Below are 15,424 nucleotides of genomic sequence, written 5' to 3'. Positions count from 1 at the left end.
CTCAACTTTTGCACACTCTCCCTTTCCTAACACAATGCACTCTCCCTTTAGGGGGTGCTAATCAAGCGAGTTGATCACGAGCAAAGGGTTGCTCGACTTGTGCTCGTTAAATTTTGAGGCGAGCCAAATCGATCATGAGCTGCTCGTTTACAGGTTTAGCTCTCTTGAATTTTAAACGTTTGTTAATTATATTTACTTTTCCTTATAATTTTTTTCCACTAAATTGTATTAATTTAAATTTATTAAATGTTAAGGCAATTTTTGTGTTTTTAAAGATAGAAGAACGGAAAAATATTAAATTTATTGTACACTGATTGAGTTTCGAGCTGATTCGAATAAGCACGAGTCATCTCGAGTCGAGGTTGACCAAGTTGAGTTCGGGTGGCTCGTAAGCAGTTATTATAGGCTTATAGCCGGAGGAAGACACCGTAATAAGTGAGCTGATCGCATAGTTAGAAGCAGAAATTCGAACCTCATCGCCCGCGAAACTCCCGATCACTCAGGCAAGTCTTGCCGCTTTCGTTGGTTTGATCAACTTTATCATTCTATCAAACGTAAACCTTTTTCCGGTAATTCTACTCTTTCGCTTTCCTGTTTTGCATATTTTCTTGTTTATCGCTGCAAAATTTTGAAAAATGCTTGCTCCAATTGCTTTTGATTACAAAATTTGTATTTATCTGAGTCGATTAACGTAAAATTTTAGGGTTTTGCGAAGTTATTATCAAAAATTGAATTCAGCTCAAAAGTTGGCTGGTGATTTGATGTGCATTTTTGGGCACCCAATTACAAAAATTGATCAATTCATGATGATTTAATGATGGGATTATCTGATTTTATTACTTCATTTGATTTTTTAGCTTGAAACAATTCGATTCAATGGTTCGGAAGCGCTTCCCAGATGCACCAACAGGTTAAACGCTAATGCCCACCACCTGTTCGATGAAATGCGTAAATGACATGCTTATGTTTTTACTATTCTTTATTGCAATGCTTCTATAACAGGTATTCAATGGGCTAAAGTCTTGAAAAAAGTGGGTTTAGGGAGGGAAGATTGGTACTTTTGGAAGCAAGTGGGTAAGGCATTGTTATGCACCTATGCATTGTTTGGGGCAGCTTGGGTTTACAATGAAACATCCCCACTTGGGTGGTGGACGTTGAAGCCTCGTCCTAAGGAGGAGAAAGAACTGGCTCATCTCTACGAAAGGCGACAATTTCCGTACCCGGGTGACAAAGAAGCCATGGAAGAGTTTGTTGCTAAGGGAGGGATGATTGGCACTACCATTGGTCCGAAAGGGACGGTTGATACTGATAAGGATTCGTTCAACTATCAGAAGGAATTGCAGAACAAGAAGTTTGAGCAGGAGGCTCACAAGCTGTGGTTTAGGATGAGGAATGAAGTAATTGCTGAACTTCAAGAAAAGGGCTTCGATGTCGAGTGATGTGACTTGAATGACGATGCAAGAAGTAAGCATAAAACTTTTATGTAAGGTCCTGGATTTGAGCTTTAAAAGATTTTAGGTACGAACATAACTATTGCTTGAGTAGAACTTCAAGGATGAAATAATATGAAAACTGGGCTAAATTATTCCTATACGGATCAGTTTGGCTTGTGGCTAGTATTAGAAATGACTGAACAAATGAGGTTTGTTGAGTTCATGTTGTTATAAAGCACTAATAGTGGTTGATGGTAAAACGTTGTATTTTAGTGGTGGCCAGTTGGCGTAGAGAAACATAAGAAGTTGATAGTTTAAATTGTTAGGTTCAGAAAAACATAAGCAGTACTATCTGTTGGGCAATCTTCGTTTATTTGTTATGTATATGCACCTGAAGAATAATAGTGAAACGCTATTATTGTGTGGAACTTTTGGGTGAAATAAGATAGATGAACACTGGACAACTTTGTTATTGTATGGTTTTTGTTTTGGTGTGGTTAGTATTAGGACCCCTGAATTTGTGAATGTTTTACTGATGGTTTCTTGCTACCATGTAAGCCTGCATCTGAAGTAGGCAAGCTAAGTTTGCTGAGAGTCCATTATTGGGGCTATGAGTACTCTGAAAAGGGTACTTATAATGTAAGAAGTATGCAATTTATGGACTTAGAAGTTAGAAACGCGTGCATTTAGAGATTAGATAAGCTTGTGCACTTACTTCAGTTATGAAGTTTTCAGCAGCATCTTTAGCAAGTGGGGAAGTCATTCGACTTAGATAAGCAATTGGACAGAGCAACCCGGCTGATTTTACCATGTTCAACAGCTTCTGCTGGGAAAAGGCGGTCAGGGCTATCAATGTTCCCTGCAGTCAAACTGCTAAAGTGCTCCTAAAATACCTGAGAGTTATACAGAAACTGGGAAGAAGGAAATGCGATCAACATTAGTGCAGTACAATTCAGTATTTTTACCTGTGAATGCCCAACATAATGTAGCTTCTGTTTACCAGATTGATCATACACATTTTGGACCATTGCTGGAAGATCATATGCCATCAGCTCATCCCATGACAAATCCCAATATGCCTACATAAGGATTCTACGAATTCTACTATTAAGTTAATAGAACCGGGGGAGGAGAGGTGAATGTAAACCATACATCTGTTTTTTTTGACATGAGACAGAAAGATTGTATATTTTTGTCAATAGGAAGAAGAGATAACCGAGTCACTAGAGCTATGCCATATGACCGAGGCTATATTTGGTGCCACGCCCACGAGAGTTAGCAACCCAAACATCAAAATCATTATCTGCTAAAATGAATGCCAAGGATTGGTCTAGAGGGTTAGATAGCCCTGTGATTCCATCCTACATCCATAAAATAAAGCTATTGCTGAAAGATGTAAACATACAATTCCAATTTTCATCTAGGTCAATATCTATTTATTTGATGCATAACTTTTGCTAATTTTTACCAATACGCAAAATCAAATTAGATACACGGTCCGTGCACAACATGACCTATGGTTGGGAACTTAAACGAGTAATTATTGCATGGTTCATTAGACATATGGTTATTATTTTCGTAAGAAGACCGAGAGGCCGGGTAAAAAGCAAAGTCTCAGGATCATACATACAATAATTTCTCCCCTACACGGCCACGCACCTCGTCGGCGTGATTGGTGTGTCATTGCTGATTGCGTCTTTTAAGTACAACTAACTCACTCCTGTCAACCAATTACATGACACGGATATCATTTCGTTAGTAATTAACGACTTTGACTGGCTGCGCCCTTGTTCTTTATGAGAGCTTCTAGTACGTACTTTTGGAATGTTATATATGTCACTGTTTATATAATGTAATTAAATCTCCAATGGTTTGACTAACGTGCTTTAATTTTCTGAATTTCTTGATCTGACTTTTTTTAATCTCTTTTGACATTTCAATCTAAATTAACAATTCAAGTGTCGGCTGTAGCAATTAAAGGGTCCAGCAAAAGTCACCTCACCTGCCATTTTTTAAAAAGACTTAATTTAGTTCGTCTTTATAATAATTATAAACTAACAAAATAACACTCATACTAGACGTACTTGATATATTCAAACATATATTGACTAAGTCATGAGTTTGACCCAAGAAATCCGGTTTAATAATTCAAGTTCTTTCATGCACACACTCATATATAAATTCACCTTTGCTTGCTTGAGAATTGTATAGATCAGATTGCTCAATTTTTTCGAGAGATTATTGCTGTTTAAGTGATCGAATCACGTAATTTATTAATATGAGCTGCAATAATGATGTTAATGTTCATGCACCAAAGGGAAGGACTGAAGAGTGCTTAGCAGGATCAGCATGCAACGATTCATCAAAGTTCAAGAAGCAAATTCCGGGAGAAATTCCCGGTCCGGTTGTTGTGTACATGACATCGCCGAAGGTTATAGAGGTCAAGCCAGAGGAATTTAGGGGTCTTGTGCAACAACTTACAGGAAATCAAGCATCTCCGCACCCTTCAAATCCCAGCTATTTTCAATAGCTACTTAGTATTCCCTTCGTAAATGTATTCCTGGTTGAAATATTTATCGAGATAAAAGTCAAATCGGGAAAAATAATTAGGAACTGAGGGAGTAATATATATGCTAGATATAGTTAGGGATGAAATCATGCTATCATATGCAATTTGTCAACTTTCTTTTCTATGTTTTGGGCAATGATGTGAATTAACTAGGAATCTAGGTTTTTGTTTGTCTCCTAGAGACCTATTTTCGCATAAATTGATGGTTTGAAATAAATTGAGTAATATTATGCTAGATATAATTACTTTTGCAAGTGAGGCAAAAAAAATTGTGTTCTTAATTAAATACTTTTGATAGCACTTCAGAGTGGTACATAGTTAGCAACACTTAAATGGTATAATTCCCAATAATTGATATGCGTATTTAAAAGTTTTAATATGCGAAGTAGAAGAAAAGATTAGGTTTGCAAAGAGGTGTACCTAGTGAGGCTAAACATGCATCTCCAAAAATGACAAATCTAACAAAATCGATCACATTTTATATTACTATCTGTTTCGGGGTTTTTTGATGTGTCCTGCGGGAGAGTTACAATTCCAAGAATGCCCTTCGACGCCTGTGCCTGCAAAATCACGAAGACTCCTGGGGGTAGGAGCTCCGCCTCCGACGATCAAGTTAGTAAAGATATGGGAGGTAGGATGCACGTAATGTAGAAGTTACTTCTCGCGTAATGGGAGAATTCTGCAATTAATATTGCTCGGGGTAAGTGTTTTTCTTTTTGAGGAGTATTCAATGTGAATAATAAATGTTCCAGATGCCCCTTAATGAGGGTCCTTCCACTATTTATAGTGGGGAAGGGATGGTTCCCCTTTTAGGGTTTAGAGGACACGTGTCAGCAGAGGATTGGAGCCTTGCTGACCAACGGCTGGGTGCCACGTGTCACTAGGCCATTGGGCCACGTGTTTAGGGTATTTTTACCCCAAATATTTGCCCCTCACTGGTGCTGACGTGGCAGGGTGCCACGTGGCGCCGGTGAAAGGTTTTTTTTTTTTTTTTTTTTTTTTACAACTCTTCAGATTCTTTTTGAAGGATGGAAAAGCAGAAGGCGAAGAGTCACGAATCTTCACCTTCTGGGACAAATCCTATAAATAGGAGAAGATGTCCCCCGAGCTCTCATTTACAAACTTTGCCAAATTTCTGAAAATTTGAGAGCAGCCGGCAATTTGAGAGTTGAGAGCATTCGGAGTTGAGATTGGTTGAGAGCAACCGGTCTACAGACCGTCTGGGTCGTTGCAAGCTAGCAAAAGGTTTTCGAGAGGGTAATCAGAGAAACCCAGCCGGATTTTGAACCGCCTGCGTCTTCGCAAGCATCCCAAAGAATTTCCAGATTTTCTTCTAGGTACCGTCTCTATTCTTTCTAGCTTTTTCATGTATTTCCGTTTGAGTCTTTTACTCGCATTTTTGTTCATTGGTCCCATAAGTAGATGGACCCCTTATACCCATACCCGGAACCTAGCTGTGAACTCAGCCGGTTTATTAGTACGGCTGAGTCTAGAACTAGGTCTGCCGCCTCTGTTCTTTGGGACAACCCTTTTTCAACACCCATATCGACCGACTCTGTGTCTGCGCAGGACACAATGGCCAGAATCCGGTCTACTGCCAGAGATCCCAACTACAGAAGTGGGAGCTCAGATGAGAAGCCGCCTGAGGTCCCAGCTTCAGGCGGTGAAGTAGAGCAAGGAGAGGTAGAGCAGAGAGGCTCACCCGGGGGCGCTCCTAGCACCCCAGGTGATAGCATTTTAAATGAGGAGACTGCTCCCCTCCAGGAGACCAGAGAGCAGGCAGGCTCTGATAAGGAGGTCTCCAACTCCCCAGCCGGCTCTGATGCCGGTCGCGTTCAAAGTAGCAGTAGCAGCTACTTAACCGAATCTGAGGATAGCGAGGAGGCGGAGAGGCCTTCTTGGGATAATAGGAACGATCCTCTCATGATCGCCGTCTCCTCTAAGGACCGCGAGCTCATGCGGGCTGCGCTGCCAGATTTTATCAAACGGCGGCCGCTGGGGGGTGACTATACAATAAAAATCCCGGCTGCTCTGGGAACAATATGGTGGGAGGATGGACAACCGAACGCGAACGCTTGGTTCGGGTGCTACGAGGCGGCCTTCTTGGCCGGAGTCCGCTTCCCTCTCCACGACACAATAAAATCCATACTTAGGGGGTATGGCCTAGGTCTCTGGCAATTAACCCCCAACTCATGGGTAAATATTTTAGGGTATATCGCCGCCTGCGAGATGCAGGGCCTCAACCCCGGCTGGGAGGCGTTTTCCCACATGCATTACTTGAGTAGGAGCCCAGGCGGCTGGAGAGCCTGGTATACCTTGACCACCCAGCCCAAATACCTTATGACCTTGGACAAGCCATCCAAATGGTCGGACTGGAAGCACCGGTTCTACTTGGTTAAGGCCCCAACTACGGCAGAGAACAGAGAATTCCGGATCTACAACCGGAAACCAGAACTCTTGGGAACCAAGTGCTGCCTGCCCCCTGTCCCGGAGCATGATAGAGAGACCATCCTTGACTCCGGGTTTTTTGAGTTAGTTCCTGACACCCTCTCATCCGGAGAGATAGTAAGGGTACCTAGAAACTGGGTGCCCAAACATGAATTTTTTAGGGACGAATGCTTCTTGTCCGCTTGTGGTCTAAGCAGCATGTTTAAAAAACGTATGTATTCGGAACTCAGCCGGTGTCTTTCGAACCGGATGCTTTTATTTCCTTGCTTGTTTATTATTCTAACCGTGTGTCTGCCTTTGCAGAAGAAGCCAAGAAAATGCTGCCCACCGAGAAGACACCGGCTAGGTCGGCTGCCGACATCCGGAAAGCCAATCTCGAGAAAAAACTTGCTGCCCAGGCGGCGAGGAAGGTATAACCGTCTGATCCTTCTCGTTATCTTCAATCCTTTTATCCCATAACTTATATTTTTCTCGTTTACAGGACGGGAAGTAGATGCCCCGGTCCCTTCAAAAACAGGTCAGGCCTCCGCCGACCCAACAAGAGTCTGCATCCAAGGTGCAGAAGACAGCCGACCGGCCAACTACCGGCGGCAAATCAATAAAGGTCCCAGGCGGGCCTGGATCTGCGGATGTGCTTTCTGCCATCCCATTGAGGACCGCAACCGGTCCCTCTGAAGGCCGTTCGGGCCGCCAAGGTAACTTCGACCTTACACTGCTTGACCTGCCCATGCGGGTCAAGTCTTATTCAGTCTCGATCGCAGCCGGGGGATTCTCCAATCAGCCGGCAATCTATAGGCAGAGCATATGCGAGTTTCTCACCGTCTGTTTCTGGTGCAGATAATTCTCCCCGCTGGCCGGATGGGGCACAATATGCCCGGGCCATGCTGAAAGCCGTCCCCAGGGACGAGAAGGAGGCGATCCCTGGGATCAACTCCTTTAATGCCGACCGGGTGCTGGTCGACCTGGCCGACGTATGCTCCAACAACCATGCGGTAATTTTCTTGACGTGCATTTTTAAATATGCAGTATTAACCGGTTGTATTTTTGCAGGCTATGCTGCGCGTAGAGGGGCTCAAACGAGCTTATACCCGCAAGTCTGAAGAGGTAAGGAGAAGCAAACGGGCTGTTGATGACGCCCATAATGTTGCTGACTACTCTTTGTACATGCATGGCTTAGAATCTAAATCTATACGCATGGAACAGGCGGAGAAGACCAAGGCCCTCCAACAGCAGATTGATCAACTGAAAAACCAAGTTGACCAACTGCAGGCGTCCCTGGATGATGCCAATAAAAAGTTGGAGGAACAGAAAGAGCCCCTCCAACGGCTGAGCAAGGCGGAGACTGAAAATGGCCGCCTTGCCAAAGAGAATGAGCGCCTGCTCAAAGAGGCAGCTGCTGCCAGTAAAAACTTCAAGGCCACCTTGGAGTCGGAGCAGGAGAGACTCATTGAAGAGAATGAGCATGACTGTGCAAACCAGATGCAACGGGCGTTTTCCCTCATCCACCCGGAGGCGGACTTCACCGTCTGGGAACTCGCCTTCAAATATTCTGATCTTGCCATTCTGGCCGAGGAGGCGAATGAGCCGGGGCCCGGACCCTATGACGCTTGGGTTAGGGAGGAGATTGCGCGACGGCAGGCGGAGGCTGCTGAAGAGGAAGAAGTTGTTCCTAAAGCCGACGCAGCCGCTCACCCTGATCCAACCCAGATTCTGTTAAGTGGTACCAAAATCTATATTTTGTAACTTTTCAACCTTTACAAAAATTAGTATAAGGCAGATATGAGGTGGCCAGGTGGGTGATGGGGCGGGGGGGAATGGGGCGGGTTCACTCTAAAATCCATACCTGCTCCATCACCTGTTGCGGGTACACTTTTTATACCCATCTCCGCCCTATACCCCGTCAAACCTCCCTCCATCCCTGCCTATTAGGGCGGGCATGGGGCGGGTCTCCTATTTGACCAGATCCACTATCATCCCTTATCATATTCAGGGTAATTAAAATAAATAAAGTATCCGACGGCAGGTTTAGCATGAGTTTAAAATCATAACGATAGAAATATCAAAGCTAAAATGCATGCAAATCTAGATTAAATTGTACTTTGTTACTAGTTCATGAAAATAACTTTTGAACTAAAAGTAATCTTGGCGTGTTAGCTAGCTAGAATATTAAAATGTCATGTCTACTGTTGTTAATGCAAGCTAGGAGTAGTATTAAGCAATCAATTTTGGTCATCAGAAAATGTCATATCGATCGATCGCGTAACTTATTATTCAGAACTATATAATATAATGTAACTACGAGTATCAGAAAGTTGAAGTGTTATATACGTTTTTTTTTAATGAAATTCTATGCAACTATATATGATAACAATGTTTTGACCGTTTAGGAAAATTTATTTATTGATTAAATTCCAATATAATTAAACGGTAGTCGGTAGGTATAGTAGCTATATTCACTAAGAAGAGGAGTATTTTTCTAAAAAAAAAAAAAAAAAAAAAAAAAGGATTATTTGGCTATTTGTTAACTATTTGTATAATCGTATGAGAGTACTTAGTTACAATGGTAAAGTCTAATAACTTGTACTTCGTATTTCGTACGACCGTATGAGAGGTGGCCACATATATACACATAATAGATAATTATACCGTTATACGAAGTATATATATCATTACTGGAGTGACTTTTATTAAGCCACATACATATATCGTCATCACTACATTAGTGATTAGTCTATTAGAGGCTTAGAGCCTGAGTTTGAGGATTCCTGTTAGAAAATGACAATGTAATTCACTAATTCATGTAATTGTTTCATACTTTTATTTAGTTGTTAATAATAAAAGCTAGTTGCTTTATTTAAATCATGGAAAAAGAGAAGGAAAAAAAAGCTTTACATCTAATCCAATAAAATAGTGAGGTCCAAATTAAAACTTCATAGAGGTTAAGTTAAGGTCTAGATTATATAGAATTATAAGTGTTGTGAGCTTGTATGTTGTTGCATATCTTGTTGCAAGATGAGATATACGGGATGTCGGGATATGATGAATTTATTTACAGTATATAATTAGACTTTTTTTGTTTTTACTCCGTATTAAAATTTTACTATTTTGACGGAACTTGATTTAATATGATTCTCCTACATACTTGTTTCTCCAAAAAAAAAAAAAACCCATGTATAATGCGTAATTTTTTTTGGTTTTAAATTGAAATTGAATCTTGAATTATTCTTGGTGGACCACCCACATCACAATGCATATTATAACCGTAAATGATGATCTCCAGCTCTCTCTACTCGCAAAATCCAGTATCTCAATGAGTCAATGCTATGAAATCAAACATAACATAGTTTATAGTAATAGAAATTAAATTAAATAATGTACTCGTAGCACTTCGTTAAATAAAAGGTTTGGTGTACTAATTAGCTGATAAATTATGTCATCAATTTGACCCAAAACTAGTTAGATTTACTAATATTCAATTAAAAACATAGCAACTGAATAAATATTATTGAAATCCTTTGTTTGGTTGTAGTTAGCTGAGAGTTCTGCTATACTTCAACCAATATCGTTATTTGTTAGAGTGTTAGGCCAACCCTATTTTTATTTCTTTTATATGATTGGATATATAATATTTCATACACAAATAAATAATAAATAAAACTAGCAAAAACTAAAAATCTTAGCTTAAAATACAGGGCATTTTACACTTTTTTGACATATATGCATGCACAATATAACTAATTTGGTGTAGTCTACAAGAAAAGCATCTGTCTTTGTTAATAGTTAAGGATTTTTTTTTTTTTTTTTTTTTTTTTTTTTTTTTTTTTTTTGCAAATTCTAGCTTGTTCATTTTCAATATACCAACTTATAAACAATGACATCTTAGCAATAATTAAATATTATCTTTAGCAAATTAATTAATTTCTCTCCTTTGCACATTATTATTCCTTTATATAAGCAAAGATTTACATTGTTTCATCTTGTGTCCTTCACTTGCTTGAGCAAATACATAGCTCGACCTCGGTGAAGTAAATTCATACGAAAATCTTTTTGTTAGAGAAAAATGGCAACTTGGGTTGAGAAGGTGTTGATATTGGTGATTGTAGGTTGCTTATTGCCTGCATTGTTAGTCGAGTCTCGAGTTCGTCACTACAAGTTCAATGTAAGTTCATGATTTCTTCTTCTTAGTTAAATGTATTGTATATGTGCATGTTAATTGTTATAATAATATATGTACGTGTGGTATTTATAGGTGGTGTTGAAAAATCATACGAGATTATGTTCAACAAAACAAATTGTGACCGTAAATGGTAAGTATCCGGGACCTACTATCGTCGCTAGGGAGGATGATACACTGCTTGTGAAGGTAGTCAATCATGTCAAATACAATCTCTCCATTCATTGGTTAGTGCCTATTCTTTATCATCCCCTCAACATACTTTGGAATTTGACTTAATTAAACTTTAACGAGAAAATATGTTTTATTTCCTATGAAAAATAAGGGTAATACTCGTTTTACTCACATGTCAACTTATATTTTTCCTATACTTTTTACTCACCTAAATAATTACTCCACCAAAACTAATGATATTTTTTACGAAGTATAATTTTACAACATTTTATTTATATTCGTATATTATCCCTTATTTTCAAATTCATCAAGTATGTAATTCGCCCTGTTAAAATCAAACTTCAATATTGTACCACATAATTCAAACCTTTTTTTTTTTTTTTAAGAAACATAAAATCAAACTTTTAATCAACCATATTATAAGTATTATTTTAACAATCAACCTTAGGCTATACATTAATTAATTTCAATGGGCCAATGACAAAATAAAACTTTATTTGGATGTTGTTTGATTTTTGGCAGGCATGGGATCAGACAAATAAGAACAGGTTGGTCAGATGGGCCAGCATACATAACACAATGTCCAATCCAACCAGGACAAACCTACACTTACAACTTCACTTTGACGGGCCAAAGAGGAACCCTTTTCTATCATGCCCATATTCTCTGGCTAAGGGCCACTCTCCATGGTGCTCTTATCATTTTGCCCAAACTTGGTGTTCCTTATCCTTTTCCCAAACCCCATAAAGAAAATGTCTTGGTCTTAGGTAATTTTTTAAAAAAAAAAATTTAAAATTATGCTTCATATTGAAAAAAAGATATATCATTTGACATGAATTGTGATGAAAATGGATAGGTGAATGGTGGAAATCGGATGTCGAAGCTGTTATCAACGAAGCTATGAAATCTGGCTTGGCACCTAACGTGTCTGATGCTCATACAATTAATGGATATCCAGGTCTCATTCATAAGAATTGCAACTCACAAGGTAAAACTCTATTCGACTTTTGAAAAATAAGGAAAATAATTGTGTCACGTTGTTATGTTATACTATATTATATGCATTTTAACATATACTTGTGTCTATATTATGCAGAAATGTTCAACTTGCATGTGAAACCAGGGAAAAAATACATGCTACGTATTATCAATGCTGCACTTAATGAAGAGCTCTTCTTCAAGATAGCCAACCACCACCTCACGGTTGTCGAAGTCGATGCTACCTATGTTAAACCCTTCAAAACGGACACAATTGTCATATCACCCGGTCAAACAACCAATGTTATAATTGAAGCCAATAACAAGGCGGGTAAATACTTGGTGGTAGTTTCACCCTTTATGGATGCACCTGTCCCAGTAGACAATGTAACCGGCCTTGCCGCTGTTCGTTACACAACGTCCCATCCCACCACCCTATCGACCACCCTCACCGCTCCACCACCAATTAATGCAACCGAGGTGGCTGATAACTTTACCAATGTTCTTAGAGCCCTTAACTCAAAAGAGTACCCTGCTAAAGTACCTCAACAAGTTGATCATTCCTTACTTTTCGCGGTAGGGCTAGGGGTGAACCCTTGTAAAACTTGTGTCAATGGGTCTAGGCTCGTGGCATCTATTAACAATGTTACGTTTGTTATGCCTAATATTTCTCTACTACAAGCACATTACTCTAATATAAGTGGAGTGTTCACGGCTGATTTTCCGGCGAAACCTCCTACACCATTTAATTACACTGGAAATCAAGTGACAAACCTTAATACAACAACCGGAACTAGGGTGTACAAACTTCCTTACAATGCAACAGTTCAATTGGTATTACAAGATACCGCGATGATTGCACCAGAGAATCACCCATTCCATTTACATGGATTTAATTTCTTCGTTGTTGGTAAAGGTCTAGGAAACTACAATCCTAAAACGGATCCAAAGAATTTCAATCTTGTTGATCCCGTTGAAAGAAACACCATCGGAGTACCATCTGGTGGATGGGTTGCTATCAGATTTAGAGCCGATAATCCAGGTAATAATCATCCATAATTTTTATAAATATTTTGTGCATATTCTCTATCAGTTTCCTCGTATTAAATATTGTGATACTTATATATTAACTATTCTTTTGATTTCGCAGGGGTTTGGTTCTTGCATTGCCATTTAGAGATTCACACAACATGGGGATTAAAAATGGCATTCTTAGTCGAAAACGGAAAAGGACCAAATGAATCTTTAATTAAACCTCCAAGAGATTTTCCCAAGTGTTAGCAAGTCGATCAATAAGCTTAATTAAATTTTTTACAACAAAAGTTCCATTTTTTTGGTCCTCGAAAGAGCCAAACACAAGAAGAGAGTATGGAGTTTAATTTTACTTCGTACGTCAAAATTTTATACAAGTATACAAATTTTTTATAAAGGAATTGCGTGGTTTTTAGTAGAAAGATATGCTTTTTGAGCAAGCTAAGTTTAATTTTAAGATAATAATATGGTTTGCTTATTAGTAACAATGTAGCCAAATGTATATTGGTCTCAAACACTATGTACTTCAAGCATATATATTTTTGTCAATAAAATAAATGCTTCGTTTCCATTCTTCACGAGATAGTAAATTCGGCCCAATAGTTAGGCCCAAATAAAGTAAATTCATAGCCCAACTCCAAATTGGAAATCGAACGATTTATAGTCCATCTATAATAGTCTGATCACAAATGCTCGAAAATCAGATTTGATTTGTAACATTATCAAATAAATTTAAAATTTTAGTGGATTAATTTTTTACCCAATTTTTAAAAATTTTATGATCCGCAATTTTTTACCCGATTTCATTATAGTGGATTAATTTAATACGTAGTTTCTTTCTATTCTGTAATCGTTACTGAAATTTATGTTGTTGAATTTACATCTAATCTTATAAGATTAGCATCGGCATACGTGCTTAGGAAAAATGTAGCAAGTATTTTAAAATGGAGGGAGTACATATCTTCAAAATAAAAAGTACATAGTCTGAAGAAAATAAATTACACTAGCCAAGAAATTGAGTAAATGATAAAAAATGTAGAACTTAATCTAGTACAAGCAAATTGTAATAACAATGATAATAAGTACCAGTACATTTTTAAAATTATACACCAATAAGACCATACTGATGTTACTATAGTAAAGATTAGCAATGAGAAAATTATACATTGAGCCGTTAACCATAAATCCGTTAACCATTAATCAATGTTTAAATTGTGATTAAACATTTCGACTTTGAACTCGTGATCAATGACATTTTTTCCAAATTGGAGTAGTAATAATAGTAAGGGAGAAAGTTGGCTCGCAAACCACTGAAGGGACACCCACGAGTGTGGTTGGAATCAAATTGGAGTCTTTCAATAAAAATAATAAAATTATTATTAAAAATATTCTGAAATTTTACTGATTAATTAATGCCTGAAAATAATGCAACAAACGGGTTTGTCAAAATTCCACCCACATTATTTCCATTAAAGGAAAGATTCCTAAGCTGTACGTTCTTTCCCCTTTTCTCAAGTCATACGGAATTACGGAGTACACCATTTTATATTACAAGTATTTTTTTTTCACCAAAAAAAATATTACAAGTATTTTTTGTTTTTCTCTTTAACTTATTTTCTTAGATATTTTGTTCGGTTTTTTTGTTGTTCTATAAACAAGTTTCTCTATAAAGAAGTTTGACCATTGTTGAGAAAATAATACGAGTATAAGAAATTATAAACGAAACTTTATAATCTCTACATTGAGTAATCGTTTAATTCGTCGTATGTATAACTATAAGTACCATATATATATATATATATATATATATATATATATATATATATATATATATATATATATATATATATATATATATATATATATATATATATATATATATATTGTGTTTAAATGATTTCATCAAAATACTTATATTTATCGTACTTTATTTCTTTTTAGACACTTCATATACACACATAGTATTTCAATAATGATCTCACATCTGATCCATTAATGACTTTGCTAATAGCAATTCTTGATAATGGTCTTGCATCAATTATGACTTCCGTTAATAATACCAATCTAAACAATCCTTGTTACATAAAAACGGATTTTGAAAATATATACTTCATGCATACGAATCGGTCAATCAGGATAAACAAAAAGAAACAGACGAGAAACAAATAGGAAGTAAATACATTTCAAGAAATAAAATAAGCAAATGTTTATACTATGTATATAGTATTTAGATGGAATAATTTTCAACATTGAGTATTCGCTACAATGGGATGCCCCATATATATTGTAATATATATATGGATGATGGGCAATAGTATTTATCAACTCCATTACAAAGTATACACAAACAAACATATATGAGTAATAGTTAATAAATTAAATGGTAGCAGGACCAGGAATAAGACAGACTGTGAACTACAACTAACAAAGTGGTCATATTTCATTCATTTTTTTCTAAAAAATAAAAAAAAGTGTCTTTGTGCCCTGTACTTGGTTATGAACCACTTTGGTTAATTAAGGTAGTTATATAATACTAATCCAATCACTTTTACTTGTTATTGTAATTAATTAGATTAAAGCTTCCTAGCCTTAATCCGTTTCTAATACGAAGTATTT

The 15,424-nt window shown here is 37.6% G+C and overlaps 2 protein-coding genes and 1 pseudogene across 3 annotated transcripts; 2 read left to right on the top strand and 1 right to left on the bottom strand.

Moving 5' to 3' along the window:
• Nucleotides 1–294: 294 nt before the first annotated feature.
• On the top strand, nt 295–1,861 carry LOC110688307. Of its 2 annotated transcripts, none has more exons than XM_021865044.1 (3): nt 295–503; nt 858–910; nt 1,003–1,861. In XM_021865044.1, the coding sequence occupies exons 2-3, from the start codon at nt 877–879 to the stop codon at nt 1,437–1,439; spliced, it is 471 nt and encodes a 156-aa protein (XP_021720736.1). In that variant the 5' UTR covers nt 295–503; nt 858–876; the 3' UTR covers nt 1,440–1,861. The 2 variants fall into 2 exon arrangements, with proteins under 2 accessions (XP_021720736.1, XP_021720735.1); XM_021865043.1 differs by having other exon boundaries at nt 296–569.
• A 178-nt stretch (nt 1,862–2,039) lies between these two features.
• LOC110688588 lies at nt 2,040–3,442 on the bottom strand (annotated as a pseudogene).
• A 6,969-nt stretch (nt 3,443–10,411) lies between these two features.
• Nucleotides 10,412–13,382, top strand: LOC110688306 (laccase-4-like). The gene is made up of 6 exons (XM_021865042.1): nt 10,412–10,609; nt 10,700–10,851; nt 11,321–11,565; nt 11,655–11,786; nt 11,895–12,818; nt 12,927–13,382. The coding sequence occupies exons 1-6, from the start codon at nt 10,511–10,513 to the stop codon at nt 13,055–13,057; spliced, it is 1,683 nt and encodes a 560-aa protein (XP_021720734.1). The 5' UTR covers nt 10,412–10,510; the 3' UTR covers nt 13,058–13,382.
• Nucleotides 13,383–15,424: the final 2,042 nt, after the last annotated feature.

Source organism: Chenopodium quinoa, unplaced genomic scaffold (assembly GCF_001683475.1).
Source record: "Chenopodium quinoa cultivar QQ74 unplaced genomic scaffold, ASM168347v1, whole genome shotgun sequence".
NCBI lineage: Eukaryota > Viridiplantae > Streptophyta > Magnoliopsida > Caryophyllales > Amaranthaceae > Chenopodium > Chenopodium quinoa.
The sequence above is the reverse complement of the archived record's forward strand: the minus strand, read 5'-3'. Positions and strand labels throughout refer to the sequence as shown.

Coding starts and splice junctions, on each gene's coding strand:
- LOC110688307 (XM_021865044.1), top strand. CDS start 877: ATGGTTCGGAAGCGCTTCCCAGATGCACCAACAG. Junction 911..1,002: donor CTTCCCAGATGCACCAACAG/GTTAAACGCTAA, acceptor CTTCTATAACAG/GTATTCAATGGGCTAAAGTC.
- LOC110688306 (XM_021865042.1), top strand. CDS start 10,511: ATGGCAACTTGGGTTGAGAAGGTGTTGATATTGGTGATTGTAGGTTGC. Junction 11,566..11,654: donor AGAAAATGTCTTGGTCTTAG/GTAATTTTTTAA, acceptor GAAAATGGATAG/GTGAATGGTGGAAATCGGAT. Junction 12,819..12,926: donor ATTTAGAGCCGATAATCCAG/GTAATAATCATC, acceptor TTGATTTCGCAG/GGGTTTGGTTCTTGCATTGC.